Source organism: Gavialis gangeticus, unplaced genomic scaffold (genome assembly GCF_001723915.1).
Source record: "Gavialis gangeticus isolate Ggan-Ray unplaced genomic scaffold, GavGan_comp1, whole genome shotgun sequence".
Lineage (NCBI taxonomy): Eukaryota > Metazoa > Chordata > Crocodylia > Gavialidae > Gavialis > Gavialis gangeticus.
The window spans coordinates 43,027,125-43,046,881 of record NW_017728996.1 but is presented as its reverse complement, the minus strand read 5'-3'; the positions used below and the strand labels follow the sequence as shown (position 1 = coordinate 43,046,881).

The 19,757-nt window shown below is 43.9% G+C and overlaps 1 protein-coding gene across 3 annotated transcripts in view; it reads right to left on the bottom strand.

Moving 5' to 3' along the window:
• Positions 1 to 19,757, bottom strand: part of TLN2 (talin 2) — a 313,576-nt gene that overhangs the window by 70,780 nt on the left and 223,039 nt on the right. For all 3 annotated transcript variants that reach the window (XM_019504368.1, XM_019504369.1, XM_019504370.1), the window contains 5 exons: positions 16,799 to 16,900; positions 14,560 to 14,679; positions 10,659 to 10,805; positions 6,698 to 6,864; positions 2,217 to 2,400 (listed from right to left, as the gene is read on the bottom strand). In XM_019504368.1, coding sequence (XP_019359913.1) covers positions 2,217 to 2,400; positions 6,698 to 6,864; positions 10,659 to 10,805; positions 14,560 to 14,679; positions 16,799 to 16,900 — 720 coding nt within the window. The remainder of the gene's footprint in view (positions 1 to 2,216; positions 2,401 to 6,697; positions 6,865 to 10,658; positions 10,806 to 14,559; positions 14,680 to 16,798; positions 16,901 to 19,757) is intronic.

The following is a 19,757-nucleotide window of genomic DNA, read 5'->3' as shown; positions in this document are numbered from 1 at the left end:
GGGGGGGGAGGTGAAGCCAGTGCTGCGCCGCCAGCACCCTGCCCTGCTGCCTCCTAGAAGCAGGGGGGAGGAAGCTTGCCCTGCTGCCCCCTCCATCCCACTTGGCCAGCACCCTGTGCTGCTGCCACCTCCAGGAAGCAGGGCCAACAGGGGAGGAGGGGTGGGAACAGCTCTGTCTGCTCTGTCGCCAACATCATTGGTTGTTTCAGACAACCTATCAGAGTGTGAATAAAGTGTTACGGATGGACAGACAGACAAAGTCTTTTATAATACTAGAATTACACTTTGGTACCCTGTGCTGAAGCTCTGAAAAATGACTATATTTAAGACATAAGCTATACTTAAAACTGTAATCTAACCTCCCCTACAAGTCAGGGAATCTTAGAAAATTCGGGTTGGAAGGGACTTCAGGAGATCATCAAGTCTAACCCCCTGCTCAAAGCAGGACCATTCCCAACTATATCACCCAGCCAAGACTTTGCCTAGACAGGTCTTAAAAACCTCAAAGGATGGAAATTCCGCAACCTTTCTAGGTAACCTGTCTCAGTGTTACTACCCTCCTGGTGAGAACCTTTGTCCTAATATCTAACTTAAACTTCCGTTGCTGCAACTTATGACCATTGTTCCTTATTTCGTTACCTGCCACCACTGAGAACAGTCTAGCTCCATCCTCTTTGGAACCATCCTCACTTCCCTTGATCTACTGACAACACTCCTACTAATGCAACCCAGTCTGCCACTAGCCTTTTTCGCAATAAAGGCACACTGCTGGCTCATATTTAGCTTATTGTTCACTGTAACCCCTAGGTCCTTTTCTGCAGAACTGCTGCTTAGCCAGACATTCCCCAGCTTGTACCAGGCATGGGACTGTTCTGTCATAAGTGCAGGATTTTTGCAGTGGTCCTTATTGAACCTAATGAGATTTCTTTTGGTCAAATCCTCCAATTTCTCAAGGTCTCTCTGAATCATGGCCCTACCCTCCAGCATATCTACTACTTCCCCCAGCATGGTGTCATCTGCAAACCTGGTAAGGGGGGCACTCCACCCTATCTTCCAGATCACTGATGAAGATATTGAACAAAACTAGGCCCAGGATTGACCCCTGGGGCACTCCACTGGATACCAGCTGCTAACTAGACATCAAGCCATTGATTACTACCCTTTGAGCCCATTGATACAGCCAATTTTCTATCTACCTTACAGTCCATTCATCCAACCTGTACCTCCTTAGCTTGCTTGTGAGAATGTTGTGGGAGACCATATCAAAAGCCTTGCTAAAGTCAAGTCCTATCATGGAACATACTATGCCCCCATATACAACTGATATCAATTAATAATTGCTTGCACTACATGATTTTTATTGGCAACCCTGCATTGTTAGACTTGACCTTGAGAATAAAGTCTCCAGATATGGTAGTTTTTTAAAGTAACAAATATTGCTAGGGTGGAAGGAATATACAGTTATCAAAAAATCCTCCAGAAATAAACATTTTCAGTTTTTGCAATATTTTCTCACAGTTGAATTTTCTGTAAATTGACACTGGAATTGTGTACAGTCATGCTTTCCAGTCTCAAACAAGCAAAGGAACTTTTTCAAATGAACTTACTAACTTAAAAGGGTAGTACATTACCAACCTCCATTTCAATAGATTCAAATAAGAGATGAAATGTTTCTACTTTGAAAAATGACATTACTGACTGGAGAGAAAAATAATATAGAAATACCTGTAAAACTTCAGCAAACTATTAGCAACATTAAAACAACGTGAAGTGCACTGCTTAATCTTAAATTCAATAAAATGGTCCCTAGAAGTGAAATCATTGAACTATGGAACAGCTTTCCAAAGGATGAGTCAGAAGCCCCATCATGAATCATTTGACAACGAGGCACTTATACCCTTGCAAAAAACATTATATTTTTGGTGGATAGGGGACAAGCCACAATTCTATACAAGTCTTGTCCATTTCTAGATTAATGACTTAGATATACAAAATTGTTTTTCAGAAGCAAGATGCACAAGTAAACTCAAATTAATCCAAGAGAGACACCTATACTTTGAGTAAGATTATTACAGGTACTTGAGTGAAAGTCACTTTAAAGAAAAAAGTTGCCTCGTACTTTGAGATTTGAAAATTACTTCTCTTACAACCGTATATCTTTCAAATGTGACAGATATTGATCCGTTGTTTACCTCTAGGTTTGCTGCCCCTCATACCTGTGTTTCAGGGTCATCTGATCCCAAGCTGGCTGCTCCCAGTTTTACCACTTCTGCTAGCTGGGTAATGGTGTTAGCGGATGACTGAGCTGCTTGGGCCAGTTTGTCTTGACTTGAGGCAGCACCAGATACCAGCAGTTTTGTATCTTCAACCAAAGCTTTTGCGGTTTTCAGTATATTTTCCCTGGGGAAAAAAAAGGAACGTAGGGGAATGGAGAGGGGAGAACGAGGAAAAAGGGAGAAGGGCATTCAACATTATTTTAAGAGACAGAGCTATGTAGACAATGGGCAACATACCAGTAACTACTCATGATAATCCTAGCTAACACCACAAGGTTGCAATTTCTAGTTAGAACAGATGTATTAAGTTTCAGGTTGTCAACACACCAGGAACGGGATACCTCAATGAAATGACTTCCTCCTGAAAGGAAATGAGATATGGCAATAGAGGGAGGAAACAACAAGCCATAACGTGGAGAGATTAGGCCCAGCTATATTGAGAGGAAACTACCAGTTGTCCAGCCTCCCCCTTAGCCAGCATGTTCTATGGAAAAGAAAATAATTATTTGTAAGGGGGTAACGGGAAGGAAAGGGAAGGGAAATGCTGCACAAAACATGACTAATTCACACCTTTTTCCACATAGTTTTTGAGGAGAGAAATCTAAAGCTTTTCACCCCTTCCTTCAGGTGAAAGAACAGACCATCTTTGAACAATTTGCTTCAGAAACAAGGTAAAACCATGAAGATAAAATGATAAAAGAAAACATAAAATTAGTCATTCAAGAAATAACTGGCACTTGCACAAAACCTGATAACTGGACTTTTAAGAATTCCTAGATGTAACGGAGGAAAAACCTCTACCTGCAGTTGTAAGTCAGGCTTTAAAATTCTCACGTTAACTAACAGTAACATTAACATTCTGATCAAGAAAAGCCACTGACCTGGAATTAACGTGATCAGTTGTAAAGACTGCCTTTACACAGTAACTATTTTAGGCTTAGAACAAGTGCGCAATTAGGTAAAAGGAAATTAAACCAATCACAATTTTATTGAAAAAGATGAAATGCTTCACTTCTCCATTATTCATATATTGTAATAAGCTAATTTTAGCCCAAATATGCAGATGTGGACCAATTCGGACTCCTACTTCACCAGAGTATAAATCAGAGGTGGGCACTTACTTCAGCTGGAAGGCCACTTAATGAGTTTTGGTGAGCTGTTGAGGGCTGCATACAAAATCTTTCAGAAGATATAATTTTAACAAATTATAAATAAAAAACAAATCATAAGCTAACATTTACTATAACATCTTTTAATTTTATTAAAAATATTGATTTGTGTATGTTTGAATAGTGTACATAGAGATGATTGCATAATAGCTCAAACTAAAGTCTTACTCTTGTATATTGTGTGTTGGGATGGTGGGTGCAGTGGGGGTGGAGGGGCTGTGTGTGTGTAGTTGGATGTGGGTATGGTGGGATGTGTCGGGGAGTGTGTGGGTATGGTGGGGTATGGGGTTGGGGTGTTGGTGTGCAATGTGGGTTGGGTATGCAGGTGCGTTAGGTTACTGGCCCGAGGTGGGTGGCAGCAGGGAGCGACAGGGGGCACATATAGGTGCAGTCCACCCCTGCCTCCCCTCCAGCCTGTGGCTGCTGCCTGGCATTCCACATGGGGCTGAGCCCCACCTGGGGCAGCCTGCCCATGCTCATGTCTGCACCCCTGCACCTGCCCTGCGCTCCTGTCTGCAACTGCCACACAGCTCTTGTCTGTACTCCTGCATTTGCCCTGCGCCCCTGTCTGCACCCCTGCACTCACCCTGTGTTACTGCCTACACCTGCTCCAGATCTGGCCAGTGTACACAGCTTCCTGGCAGGGCCACCTTCCACCCAATCAACTGCCCTCAGGTGGCTGCTGATTGCGCTGGGCAGGCAGAGTGGGTGGACGGTGACCAGAAGCTGGAGTTAGAGTCCCATGTATTAGGGCAAGAGCTGCCCAGCTGCAGCTTCCCCCCATTCACTGCCACTTCCCCTCCCTATCTGTTACCCTGAGTGCTGCAGCAGGGACAGGAGAAGGAGGAGCTGCTGGAGGCAGGGGAGCTAAGCAGTTCCCTGGGCAGCTGCAGCAGAAACCCTGCCAGGAAGCTGTGCACACTGGCTCGGGCCGGGGCCATCTGGTGGGTAAGGGCAGGAGTGCAGTGATTGCTGCCCTGGATGGGAGTAGGGAGGGCTCGGCCCCATGCTGAGTGCAGCAGAAGCACCCGCAGACCAGATACAGTTAATTGGTGGGTGCTGGCCACCTGAAGGGCTGGAGCAGGCAGCAGCCAGGTGCTTGACTACGGCAGCCATTTTGAGACCAAGGATACATATAGGGTGAAGCAGCAGTTTGCTGCTGGCCGCCACAACAGAAACATCAGCCGGCTCAGGAACAGCTTGGAGGTTTATGGGCTGGGGGTATGGGAATGGAGGTGGCTCCAGGTCCTGGGCATGACCTAAAAGTGCACCCTGCTGGGTATGGGTGGCCTGGTGGGGCTGCTTGTCGCGAACAGTCTCCCAGAAATGCCAGGCCAGTTACCACCCTGGTGAAAGGCAGGTCAGGGGCACCTAATAACCTCCAGGCCACACAGAGTCCTAGCTGGGGAAAGCCCAGGGCAGTGAGAGGCGTGACGCTCACGTGATCCAGCCAAGTTGTGAGGGAAAAAGCAGGCAAGCAGCTCAGGCTTGTCCCGAGGGACCCTGACTGGCCCATGCTGGGGCCAGGACCCAAAGAGGGGTCAAAGGGCCAGGGGCCCATCGCAAGGGATGCCCAAAGAGCAAAGAGGCTCAGGGTACTGACTGACCTGAGATAGGGCCAGTGCCTAAGGGGAAGCTGAAGGTCCCAGGGAGGGGACCATAGCTAATGGCATGAAGGGTACAGCGGAGTTTAGCTGCCTGAGAGGCTGCAGTGTAGGGTTGGAATGGAGCTGCAGAGATCCCCCTAAACATCAGGGTGCAAAAATGGGTAGCCTCCCACCTAATTAACACCATAATTATGTATCATCAAGGCATGGCAGACAAGAGAGGCGGACAGTTAGTCCAGCGACAGGTGGGCAGGCCAACATCAAGCTGGCCACACTGCCCATGGGCCAGGTCCAATCAGCTGGCGGGCCAGATCCAGCCCATGGGCTGTATTTTGCCCGCCCTTGTTATAAGTATTGCTCTTTGCACAAGCCATAGTATTTGTTATTTTCTATAGCACTACATTGCTTAGACTGGACACAGTCTTGCCTCTCTCCAAATTCAGATGCATGACATCAAACAGAGCTGCAAAGCATAAAGCTGGTAGCCGAAGTAGCATATGAACCTGTGCAGGAAACAGACTTTACACTAACATACCACTGTGTTACTTTCTTCAATCCAAACCCAGGTGTATACACATAAGACGCTACATTTCCATATGACCCACTGTATAATGATTTTTTCTTCCCTGCAAAAATGGCCTGGTCCTCCCTTTACAGAGGTGATAAAGTTGGGTAATAAAAGTAGTCACAAGCTGGTGTTAGTTATCCCCATTAAGCTTTTTGTTGTATTCTAGTTGCCATCTTTCAATTGCAAATAGTTTATTTCATTGTTAAACTGTAGGAGGCAGGGTCTTGTCTGCAAAGTATGTAACAAACTTCATCTGATGATGAAAAAACCTCTTCTAATTCTGGACTCCAGTACTTATGGTTCCTAAAGAATTGGCAGAGCCAGGATCTAAGTAATGGCACAGCAGTGATGGCATAGGTCAAATGTGCCATTGAGCCACAGCTGTGTCTTGGCCATTAGAACCTCAGGTTTTCATTACGAGGGAAATAAAGGCTGGAATGCTGCAAATGTTTCATTGTTTTGAAAAATGCCCCCGAATCATTATATTCCATATGACGTTAGATGGAAATGTAGGCCATCAACTGATCCAAAAGACAGAATAACTGACCCTGACACTATCAAACAGACCCACCAAATAGGTCCAGTCTCAGCATTGGCTACATGCACTGGAAAAGCCAGCAAGTCAAAAATAGACCTTGTAAAAAAAGAAACAAGGTTACCCAAGCCATCCTCTCCAACTTCATGGGCACTTAATTTTTCCTACTAGGAACAAAGGGAAACGCAATCAATAAAAATGCAATACAGGAATGGCTATGTTAAAATAATGCCTTGTATCAAACTTGTCACATTTGTGGTTTTTGTTTGAAATACTGCTAGGAAATCAGCCAGCTGTTATTCCCTTCACACATACATGAGCAAATCAAAACTTGTTTTTCTTTACTTATCTGGCTTTTGAAACAATGACCCCAAATCATTCCTATTTCTCTCTCACTTAATTGGCCCATCTGGGTTTATTCTTGGAGATTTATAGGGCAGGCAAAGCTCCATCTGTACTCCTTTTCCTTTGCCACTGGTAGGACATTTATCCATTGCTTCCTTCCATTCAGCTCCTCTAGCCCATGTTTGGGAAACACTGACCTGTGGTCTGCAAATGATTCATTGTTCTCAGCATTAAGGGTTCCAGCTGTGGCAAACATGATAGTTGTGTCCAGATCTGCAATTATCCCAGAAACAGCGCTAGCTGCAGTGATACAAGCCTGAGTGCCCTTGTTTCCTGCTTGCAGGGCAGACAAAACCAAAGAAACCTGGAAACAAAAATTTATAGTGAGGGGCATATTAAAATAAAGCAATGTTAATTGATTTATTGGTTAAAAAAGGTTAGGTTTGAACCAAAGGCACAATTCATTTTGTGATCTAATTTCATCATCTCTGATAATTTTCTCTTTCCCTTCCCCTGCTTACTCTATCTGCATAGTAACAAGTTTGATTAGGTTTTCCACAGAAGGATGCCTGCTATTGACATTCATCTTTCATACAGGAATGGGCTGTCTACAGATGAGGCATAATACACAATAAATGAGCAGATCATGAAGACCTTAACTATATCTGGTCCCAGTATACATAATGACATTGCACAATCAATAGTGTAAGCTCTCATCTTCCATAAAATCAAATGAAAGGAAAGGCTTCCACAGTTACAGTAAATAAGAATTCCAATTATCTTTAGGCTCTCAGCAAAGTCAATAAAGGAGCTGCATTTATTTCAATGTTACAATTACTTGTCAGCGGCTTAAGGCACTGCCCAAAAATGTGATCACAAAGATAAAAGATGCTCTTCAAAACTCAACTTTATCTCGTAGCTTATTTTAAAAAGATGCATCTCTCCTGTCTTGCTCTGTACAACTTATCTCCCTCTGCTGCCTTAGTGATATGCTGCTCTTCCCAACCCTGGTGTGGCAAATGCGCATTTGGAAGGAACATCAGCCAATAACATCTTGGCAAAGGGCCATAATTTTGTGTTCCAATTGGCAGGCTGTACGCCAAGACACTGAGAGGCACATCAGTTACTCCTCTGTCTTTGGAGGCACTCATTGTAAAATGGTATTATCTGCTAACAAATAAACAACATCTAAACAATATTTTAGATCAAGCTAAATTGTGCCCTTCAAACATGGTATGAGACTGCATTGTCAGTTAGTTATCTTAGCTTGTAACATAACACAGGGAACCTTGGCCCCCATGAGTGAATGTGTACATGCTGCAACAGACTCAAAATGGCCTATTAGATTGCCTGCATGTATCCAGAATTATTGAAACAAAGCATTTGCTAAAGAGAAAACCAACAGCCAGGTGGACAACTGACACCACACTAACATAGGAGACAGTAGAAGAGAGAACTGCATCTTCGCCAAGGCCACCTGGGGAAATTTGATCTTGTGGGTAAGGTTAGTGATTTTTCTAATTTCATGCCCTACAAATGGGACATATGTTTTTAACATCTCATCAGAGAGACCCATGTACTGAAAGCCATGTGATGTTAATCATGTCGGTTTCAAAAGCAATCCTGAGAAACCTCTGTCAAGATTTAAGCCTGTGGTTCAAGCTAGTTTGGATATTCCAAACTCAAAGGCAAAAAAAGTTAGAAGTTACGGTAAAGATGTCCTGAACTAGAATCTTTGTAATCAAAAGCTGCAACAGTCATTTGTAGCAGGTTCTCATAAAAAACAGATTTTAAATATGGCGAAGAAAGAAAGACTTCCTGCTGCCTTGGGATTTTGTTCTGTAGCACTGACGTTGTCTCTTTTTAAAGTTCTATCCCTGCAAAAGTTGCACCTAGTACTGAGATGGCAATAAGCTATTCTATCACAGATTCCCCAAGTATATTTTAACTTCAGACAATGCTGGGCCTGGTAAAGACTGCAATTATATCTGGAGGGACACCCCCTATCTGCACCCCCCCAACTAATTTATAATGCCAATGAACACAGTTTTTGGAAACCCACTACTACAAATTGAAGGAAGATACTGGTGATGTGAGTAGGTCTGGAAAAAAGTAATAATTCTACTTCATAAGTAGACATGTTTGTCCCATCCATGTGTGGCACAGAACACATAAGCCAGTTAGATATTTTGACAACCTCATAGTGGATGAAAACTATTAACTTGGCCAACCACACAGATTTAAGATTTCCATTATATTCTTTACCATTATACAAATACTTTTTATTGTATTAGGTCACATCTAGGATGAGCCCGACTGTGCAGTATGTGGCCCTGCAGACACGTCTGTGGAACCACATACCACGTGTTTAGCTGTTCTCTGCACTGCAAGGGAGTGTGGGGGGGGGACGGTTGCTCCCTGGTTATCCAGAGGGCAAAAAAACCAAAGTGGCATAAGTGGGGACAGCATGCGCTGCTCAAAACTTCAGCCTGGCCAGCCAGAGCCATATTCCAGCTGCCTGACAGGCTCTGTGCATCTGGATCACAGCTGCTGCAGCCCTGGGAGGCCCCCAGGACCCCAGGTAAGGCTGCTGGGGCCAGTCCAGTGCTGGCCCCAGCCCCCCTACTCCACCTGGGATAACTTGTCACTTGCCAGAAGGAACATGGCACAGGCATTCATGGATTCATAGATGCTAGGATCGGAAGGGACTGCAACAGATCATCAAGAGTGTTGGGGTCAGATGACCCCAGCCAGATGCCTATCCAGCCTTCTCTTAAAGACCCCCCAAGGCTGGGAAGAGCACCACCTCCCTTGGAAGCCCATTCCAAATTTTGGCCACCCTTACCATGAAGAAGTTTTTCCTGATGTCTAGCCTAAAGTAGTTGTCCCTGGGGAAACAAATGTCCACACATGTGCGGACATGGCTTTAGAGTTGAATATCTCTCTCCTTAGGGTACGTGCAGATGTTACACACAGATCAACTGGATCTGTGCAGATATTTGGAGAGGTTAAACCAGGCAAAAAGTGGCTGGCCTGATCTAAATTAGTTCACCTGAGGAGGTAAACTAGGTTAGACTTGGAATGGGTTAGCCTGATCTGCTGAACGTCTGCACACATTTGGAGTGCAGTCCTGGGGTCGTGCTCTTCCTATTTGCCCTGTCCTGACTGGGCTATTTTTAGTCATCACACCCTACCCCTGAACAGGTAAACCTGCCCCGCTTTGCAGACCCAGCAGTGCCCTCTGCAGACCTGCTAGCTCAGGGGCAGGCAAAGTCTAGCCTGTGGGCCAAATCAAGCCTGCAACAGACTCCATTTCCCAGCAGCCCCTGCCCATGTTGCTCTGCCGGTTTCCATGGAGACCCCAGAAGTGGCAGGGCGGTGACAGTGTGGGGCCAGGGTTTCTATGAAGATTGACCCGAGCAGTGCTAGCAGGGCGTGTGGCTGGGCAAGGAACTGCTTTGGGGCCAGGGCCGGGATTTTGCAGCAGTGACAGCATGGGCCGGAGTTGGGGCAGAGCTGTGATCTGCTGCCCACACACCCTGTGTGCAGTGGCTCCAGACATGTGCAGGCCTCAGATCGCAGCTGTGCCCCGGACCACACTTGTCACCACTGCAAGATCTTAGCTCTGGACCTGGACTGGCTCCCCACCCAGCTGCATGCCCTGCCAGCGTGACTTGGACTGGTCTACATGGAAACCTTGGGCCCCACGCTGTCAGGGTGCTGCTGCTCTTGAGGTCTCCATGGAAACTGGTGGGAGGGCAGGGGCTTGTGGGAAATGGAGTCCAGGTGCCAGCCAGATCAACCATTTTGCCCACCCCTGTGCTAGCTCCACCCTGATCCTGCCCCTTTTGCCTCACCCTGAATTACTTAGATCAGGTTCCTTGCATGGCTCCTGGCACAAGCAAATATGTACACAAGCCATTTCCAATCTATGATCATGCGGCTTAAAGTAAGCCATGTGATCATAGATTGGGCAAATGTCTGCAGGTACCCTTAGGAATCAGACTAAAGGGGAAAGGACACAAGTACATTTAGTCTACTATACTGACTAATGGTTGTTTGTATTCTCTTCCTCACTTTCAGAAGAAACAAAGAAACTACCAGAGTTCTGCTGCTATTGCTGTACAGTATGAAAGAAAACAACAAGGAACATCTTACTTTTTCAGTGACAGCACGAGCACATTCTATCAACTCCCGTTTGGTGTAGCTGTCTGTAGGGCAAATCTGGAGAGCTCCAGCTTTCTGAACCAGAAAGATACATCCATGACCAAGTTCTTGCACCCGGGTCCTGATCTGGAATCCTATCTGCTTAGGCAAGAAGGGGAGGCAAGAGAAAAAGATGCTTAGATTATTAAGTATCTGCATAAACAGAAATGTTTATTTCCCACAAAGGCCAGATATAAGAGTCATATCTGACATTCTGTATTTTTTCTAGATACAGCTAAACCCACAAGTGGTGTCATACAGAAGTGCTCATTTAACGGGAGTGCTATTCAACAGGGCACAGGGGATTAAATTCTGGCAATAAGTCTTCTGTGATTTACACAAGGCATTTGTCCCAAGTCCAATTTATGCATTTCTAAAACACAGCAGAAATTTCACAACCTTTTCACCTTCCCAGTGTCTATAACAGTTGTTCTATTTTATTACTAAGGGCATTTATACACATACCTTTTTGTCCTGTGATGCACCAGAGATCTGTCGGGCAGGAGCAGACTCGATTAACTGAGTTTGTTCTGCATGCGAGCTGATGTGCACTGAGCTGCAGCACATGCAGTTATGTAAGTGGCAAAAGGCGTGCCAGCATGCAGAAAATGGTGGTGGTACACTTTTGAACTAAAACACCTTGAAGGTACACTGCCACCATTTTTTTTTAGCACTGATGCGCATTTCAATGCTTATACAACTGTATATGCTGCAGTGCCGGATGCTTTTAAAAGTACTTGGTGCTGTGGTGTGAGCATGTGTACAAATGCCCTAAGGGCTCAAAGCAAAAATTTATGTTTTCTATATAAGCTGACAAACAAAGGATGCCCCCAAACTGGGACTGAAGAATATGTAACCTTAATGTTTCAGGTACCTTAATTTTATTCACAGTTGAATATAGCACAAATTCTTGGCTGTTTGTTTATATCACCAGTACAGGCAACCACCTCTTAGCACTCATAATTGGTTCCTGAAAAAGTGAGTGTTAAGTGAAACGAGCACTAAGCGAAACCGAAAGTATTTGATGACCCAAGATGGCGATAGTAATCGTTTTAATGACCCAAGATGGTGACTACAAGCGTTATAACAAAACTCGCTGCGCGCTAAGTGAAATCAGGTATCAATTTCAAATGAGTGTTATGGTGAAATAGTGCTAAATGATGCAGTGTTAAGCGGGGGTAGCCTGTACTTAGCATGTCCATATGAAATGGCCAAATCGTACTTACACCTGGAAATGATCTATTGCATATCTATTCTTGAAACAGAAACCAGAAGTGTTGTCTCAACCACAAAAGCTAATGTGAAATTTTAATACTTACATGTATGTGTACATATAAATTTGTGGTTTGGTTAATAAATAAGTAGGGATAACACTTACTAGTTTCAATAAAATGTTTTTTAAAGCTCCAGTTAATATGCATTAGTTTCATGAATAAATTGCCATTGTGCCGAACAATATTCATGCTGAATTTAAACCATTATTTTTGATTTAGCCATTGAGTGTCAAGAATATTTAAAAGACTGAAGTGAATTGTCAGTGATGAGACATAATTAGTAAGTGAAAAGCTTTTTGAAGGTCTTTTGTCTTGATAATCTGATACACTTGGTAATCTGGCAACATATGCTGCATCATCATGTCAGGTTTTTGTATGCCAGGTAACCAGAGCAATTTAATGACACATAGAAAACTGATTCATTCACTTTATCTTAGATCCTGTGCAGCACCTACTGTATACAGTCACTAGAATGGAGGCAAATAGAAAAAATGCCTTTGTTGGCACAACAGCCTGAGAATTTATGGGAAAAACTAGTTATCTTCACTAGTTAAAAGATACTTAAATCAAGTCCTACGTAAAAAGGGCCAAGAAGGAAAAAAGACCAGGAACGGCAATCCAGTCTCTCTCTGTGTCACTCTCAGTGCATTAAATTTTATAAGTGAAATACTTTGAGGATGTTTATGTGATGCATCAAATAAGATGACCCTTGAGGAAGTGCTTTGCTGAGAATAATTAGAGAACTGTCTTTTCAAGTTGCCTACAAGCAGTTTGAAATTTTCCAAGTTCTTGTGGAGGTTAATTCTTGGTCTGCAGAACATTAAGTAATTTGTTCCAAGTATTTCATATTTGAAGTTGAGTTGAACTTTTGATTGAATGCTTCAGTTCACAGACTGGGGGAGGAACTCCTGCAATTAGGCTTGTGGTATGAATACAGGCACTTACAAATTAAAACCTTGTTTTAGACAGTTTCTAACATTCACTAAAAAAATACTGATTTATAAAATTCCACACAGAAAAGGACTTACTGCACAGAAATTTCAGAGTAAGTGAGAACAACATTTGAACAGCAGAAGTTAAGAAAAGTATTCAAGGAAAGTGTTCTGTAGTATTGACCTGGTTCTCCTTTACTTCCTGTGCAGAAATGTTTTTTTCTACTGATGTACTTACATGGTATTGTGCAAGGTTGTGAATGAACTGTGAACAAATCTAACAAATTAACCTGTTTTACTCAGCTAATTAGAAATTAAGGTGGTGAGTGCTATAAAATACCTATGTTAGTTAGCCCCATGTAACCAATTTATGAAAAAAACACAATGCAAACAAAGATGGTAGCCTGGACTTTATGCTAGTAGGACAGGTTGTAAACATTTTCTATTAATTCCCCTTTTCACCACTGAAAGCAAAAGCACTAAAGCTTTTATGTACTTATACATGCTGTTGTGATCCTAGGTATGATCATAAAATGCATCTGACTGGAGGGCCTGGTGGCAATGTGGTGGGGCTGCTTATGGCAGGGCAGCTCCTACAAAATACCACAATGTTGCAACCTCCAGAACAAGGTGAGTATAGGGCACCTCAAAACCCTAGCTCCACTGCCTTAGGAGTACTCCTTGGTTGGAGAAAGACTAAAAGACATTATCCTGACAGAAACACGCCGTCACTGAGGCATTAGGCATTCAGCAGCAGTTCTTATCTGTTGCTCTCTGGCAGAAACTACAACCACTGAGGCAATGAATATTTGGACTCGATCTGGCCTTTGGATTCTGTCTCAATGGTCTAAAGAGGGGATGGTAAGTTTTGGGCAACCTCTACTCCTCCATATTTTTGCCTAGGCATGCGCATCAAAGGTCTTGGTGTGATCACCTGACTATACTTCTTACACATACACCATGATCCAGAGGATCGACGGTTGCCTACTGCATGCTGTTGCTAGAATCTGCCTTAAAAAAAAAAAAAGAAAGAAAAAGCAATGTTAGGGTTCCAAGATAAATGGGCCAAAATTTGAAACTCAGCTCTAATGTTGTGAAGGGGAAGGGTGTTACAAAAACAAACCCCTACATCTATGCTGCACCTATGACTCTGATCCAAACTGTGGACCAGGCTGTATAATATAATGCTTAGGCCAGTGGAGAATGTTTTAGAAAACACAATCCCATATATTCTTCTATCCTACATTTCAAAAGTCTGCTGGACAGAAACTGCATTCCCTACATGATGGACTGTGCAGACTGTGTGGACATTATGGGCATACCAATAAACAGACGGTTGACAAGTTAAGTACAGTGAATAGACTTTTCCTGTTTAGAAACTTATTTACTGTACTCATTTTAGCATCCACGTAGATATTTGAGAGTAACCACTATCATTTCTAGATGGTTGTAAACCTACTCTCTGTCTGACTGAGAAAAATCAGACTTGGGGAAGCATGCAGCTGAATTATAACCACTGCAGCATTCCTGTATGACAACCATGTAATCACACTATTTTCATTTTATCCCTTATGTTACACAATAGGAGAATATTCAATATTGATAGCACTGTGCGTTCAGTTTTTAGAGGTCTAAAAAATAGCAGACCTCCTCTGGTTCAGCTGTGGCTGCTGCCATTCGGCCCTGGAGAGCCAAATGCCCATAGTCATTGGTCATTTGTGATGCAAGTCCGCCCAACTCCTCCGGGTTAGTAACCGACTTAGTCATCTGAAAAAAGAAAACAAGCAAAAGAAAAAAAATGACAAGCATGAGAACAACTTGTTAATGCTACACACCAGCACACTGACTTCTTTTGTCACGCTGAGGATGAGATGACTGCTTTTACAGTGATTCAGTTTCCAGCTAGAATTCTTTGAGCCAACCTCAAGCAAACATGCTTTTTTAGACCCACAGAAATGAAGAATGCACAGAACACATGAAGTAATCGAGGAACAGTTAGGATTGGTAAATCACTCCTCACACAATAGGGAACAGGACTACTGAAGAGGAGCTCAGTATGTTTATCTTGCTAGGTGAAGATGGTTTCAGATGGGATAAGCAAGTCACTCTCATCCAGCTCTCCTAGCCATGCTGATGGAGACCAAGATGTAGCTCCATGCAAAAAAGGAAGTATACTAAAGACTGATATAAAATATACATGATCTATCACAAGGTGAGAGAAAGGCAAGGAAAAAGCCCTGGAATGATACTACATGAAGAGATTTTGCTTTTGATACAGCATCAGCACAAGTACTGAATATCTTTTTAAAATATGTCTCTCCTACTGAAGAGATATTTTTTCCTTTCACACAAGTAAAAACTGGTAAAATGAAGAAATTACAGTTTTTGGGCAAAACCATAAACTAGTCTTATTAAGATCTTCCTGTGCTGAGAGAAGTACAACTAACTGATGAAATTACAGCCTATGACCTGGATAGATTGCCCTTCTTTTCTGAAACATCAAAAAGTTCCCTTGCATGGATCTTAAACCGCCCCCCTGCCATTGCATACAATAATATAAACTTTACTAAAAAAACAGAACAAAAGAGTAAAGCCCCAGCAACTGAAGTATTCTTTGGTAAAAGATCAAAATGCTTGACTATCGTAACTATTACTATGAAATATTAGAACTAAGTTTAGCCAAGAGACTTCCTCTTCATTTTTCCCCCCAACTGAATCACATCACAAGAATTATGTAAGAAAACAAGAATTTGACCTTTTGTTGTTCACAAAATGAACAAAAATCAGTTCTCACAGGGTCTTATCTCAGTCAGAGCCAAGGTTAAAAAATAAATATCAAACTGAAAAGGGTTAATTTATGTCAGCAATAAACCTTGAACAATATTCCAATAACATAAAGCTATCCCAATAACTATTTTTGTTTTTCATAGAAAGTAAGCCTCATGAGAAATACTAAACCTCACATTCCATCAATATATACATCTCATGCAAAATAACCACTGTCAGCACAAATTATTAAATTAGAAGGCTTTCCTAGTAACAGCTGCTGCACACTCCTGACCAGCAGCCTCCCCTTCCCTTCTAAAGCAGTTAAAATGTACATTCGTCCACCCCACAGGTCTACTTAAAGACATCTATAAAGTGTTAACAAGCTCCTTAATGATCAAACTAACAGATTGATTTTAGCTTGGTCTCCAGTGGTCAGAAGTTCTCCGATATAAAATATTCTGGCATATTGAAAACTTTTGTTTCAGGACAGGATCAGGTCATAGATCAGCTTAAGGAAAATCTTATTCTAAGGTGCGGGGAAGGGCGTGAGTTAATATCAGCGACCTAAATAAATTAGGACCAGAAAAGATGCAGCAAACTGGGGTTTACTTTGTTGCTTTTTCCAACACTTTCTCACCTCAACGGTCAACACAGCTTTCTTTTTGATTCATTTTATTCACTTCTGATTGCTGTATTCCCATCCGCGGGTTGAAACTGTTGGTTACTGGCTAGCTAGTACAATCCTCTTAAAATGCTCCTCCTGTTTTCATATCTCATTCTTTTGGACAGCATCACAGACAGAACAGCGTGTAAACTTTTCAAAGCTGCATCTTCTGTGGTAGTCAGACTGGAATTCAGAGGCATCTGGCCCTCCTCCTCCAAAAGATCATTTCTGCCTATCATGCAGCCAGGTTCTAATGATTAAGCTTATGAAATGCATCACAGCTCTTTATTTTGCCTACCCATAAAACAGACAAAGCAGTCAGAAGTCAGTTACAGGGGTGAGCCTCAAGTAAGAACTGATTCAGCCTAACATCCAAAAGAGTGCTTCTTGTTTCTGCCATTCACTTGGCACATCTTATCTAGCTATTATATATAAGGCCTCCTCATTTCTTACCATTTCTTGGGCGGTTACAGCAATTGCTTTAGAATACTTCACCACAGTTGTTTGATAATCAACAAAAGTTCCCTTTGGATCTGAAGGAGTGCCCTCATCCAACTGTGGAGAGAAGGGAAAACATGAAAGCAACGATAGGTACATGTGACCTATATATAAAGCTTCCATTCTAATACTAGATCATTCACCTAAATAAATAACATTTTTAATCTGCATGCTTTTTGAGCCAGACAAATACCAGACTGAGTACAAATTCATGTTCACAATAAATTCACAACTCATTTATATTATACAATTATTACATCATTCATAATATAACTTTTGCAAAGCAGTAAACTACTTCAACACTCATCACCTGCCTTCTGAAACCAGTGTGTTCCAAGAGATGGGGTGATTGGTTATATCAGATAATGATTCTTCAAATGTGGCTTCCCTGACCTTTGTTCCTGAAGCCCTCCATCACTGTCCAAAGATGAAAAAGCTGAACAGAAGACAATATGACTTCTTTATTTCAGCACAGTAAATATATCCCTAGTTCAGGCTATGAGTTTGCATGTCTGTATCTGGTCTCTATTGTGAAATTTATTTTTCCAGAAAATGTTGTACAGGACTGGTAGGACTAAGGGGTGTGCTTCTGTCAGATTTCAAAGAGAATGATGATTAGGGGTGACCCAAGGAAGATTTTTTGGGCCAATACCGATGACCAATTATTAATAAGCCATATTGGCCGATACCAATCCGACTGCTGATATGCAAGCCTGGCAGCTTGGAGAGCAGTGTCTAGCTGGTAAGTCTGCTGCAGGGAAGGGGTGGGGGGTAAAGAAGGGGCATGGGGGATGCAGATCAAGGTCCCTGCAGTAAGGGAGGGAGTGGGGTTGGGGCTGGGGTAGGCGCTGCCCAGCCAGGGCGGGCCGTCGGACTGAGATGTGAGTGGCTTATCTGGGCAGTGTGAACGCACACACACGCACGGCTCCTGCCACTGTGTGCGCCCCTGGGGAGGGATGGGGGGCGTGTGACCCCTGGATTTGTGCACAGGGCAAGAGCAGGCTGCCGCTGTGGGCTGGGGCCAAGGGCTGTGCCAGGCTCTTCCTGGCAGTGGGGCTGGGCCACGGATGTGCTTGGGGTAGATGGCAGTGGTGCTGAGAGTGGGAGCTATAGCAAATTTTGGGGTGGCTATAGCCTATAGCCCCCCATAATCCCTCCTCCCAGTGCCACCACTGCCAACCACCCCAAGAGCACCCCTGGTCCAACCCCCTGCTGGGAAGAGCCCAGTGCTGCCCCTGGCCCCAGCTCGCAGCAGCAGCAGCCTATCTTTGCCCCACACATGGATCTGGGGAGCACATACCCCCCATGCCTTCCCTGGGAGTACACACAGCTGCGGGAGCCACCCTCCACCCCACACCCCTTGGATAAGCTGTTCACAGCTCTGTCCCATGCCCTGTCCCGCCTGGGCAGTGCCTGCCCCTGCCCCAACCTCACTCTCTCCCTCACCACAGGCGCCTCAATCTGCAACCCCCTACACCACTTCACTCCCCCCCTCCAATAGATTTACCAGCTGGATGTTGTTCTCATTGCTGCTAGACTGCATTCCTGGCCACGTGCATGCTGTGGCTATGCCCATACATGCAACATTTATCAACAATATTATTGCCCACATTAGCCAAAAAAAAGCTGACTGCTGATAATGTCAATTTTCCTTTTTGCTGGTGTTCATATGATATGAAACAACATATCAGTGTGCCTCTAATGATAATGTGTACAGATTTAAGAAAATGCTCTTCAATTGCTAAACTTTCTTTTTGTTTGCCCTTCCTAAAAAGGTTCACACCTTGGTTGACAGGCAAATAACTTTCAACTCATACCTTTATTTTTGGTTTATTCAAAGCTGGTCCCTTTTGTACATAGTGTCGTGTTCAGGTTTGTTTTCTCTCTCCTTTATGTTTTCTCTCAACTTAATCCTCCTGTGAACTTCAGAACCTTGAGGTTGTTTCAAAGTGAAGGTCTGAATGAGGAATTTTAACCTCCAGGAGAAATAATAATACTTGGTACAGTCTCTACAGAAGTCTTCCCTAATCTCGTAACTCTGATGGGATCTGGATCTGGGTTTTGGATGGGCAGATTTTCACAACAGTAGACTGACAAACCATTGCAAACAGATAAATAAATTATAGACTGCTAATTTCAATTAAAGTAGTTGCAGTCTAATATGCTGATCTGGCAGCCAGGAGAAAAAGAAAAAAAATTACTTAGTGCCTTGATTTACATCAGGGGTGTCAAGCATATGGTCCATTGGCCAGATCCAGTCTGTAAAGCTGGGTCATTCTGCCCACAGCCTTGCTGGGGATGACTTTCCCATGGCTGTAGCCAAGTGCCAGGGTACTGGAGCTCCAACAGCACCATGAGAAGAAGCCTGATGCTTTGGTGCCATTTCCATGGTGGCAACTAAGAGTCAGGCATGTTGGATCTCTTCTCATGAGGTCCTGAACTGGAAGGTGGTGGTTGCAGGGGTGGGGGTGTCTGTGGGCTTGATCTGTCTGTGTGGCCAGCCATGTGAAGAGCAGCTCCCTGTAGGTAAGTCTATGGAGCAGAAAGAGAAGGGGAATGGGAGAGGGAAGGGGCAGATCGAGGCCCCCACAATGAGGGGCAAGAGTAGGGGAGGGTCTGAGGGTGTTGCCCAGCCAGGGTGGATCATGGGATATGGGGCCAAGGTGGGGAGTGGCATAGAGCCATGGGTGGCTCATCCAAGGGTGTGGGGGAGTGGCTCCCCGTCACTTGACACCCCCCACCCCAACAGAGGCATGGGAGGGCTATGTGCCCTCCCGTATCTGTGCGTGCGGTGGATGGGGGCTACTTGCTGTGGGCTTGGGGCTTTTTGCTCTGCTGCCTCGGCCCCAGGAGTCCTATGATGGCCAAGTGCTCCCTGCCCATCCAGCAGCAGTGGAGGCGGCAAGTTGTGCCT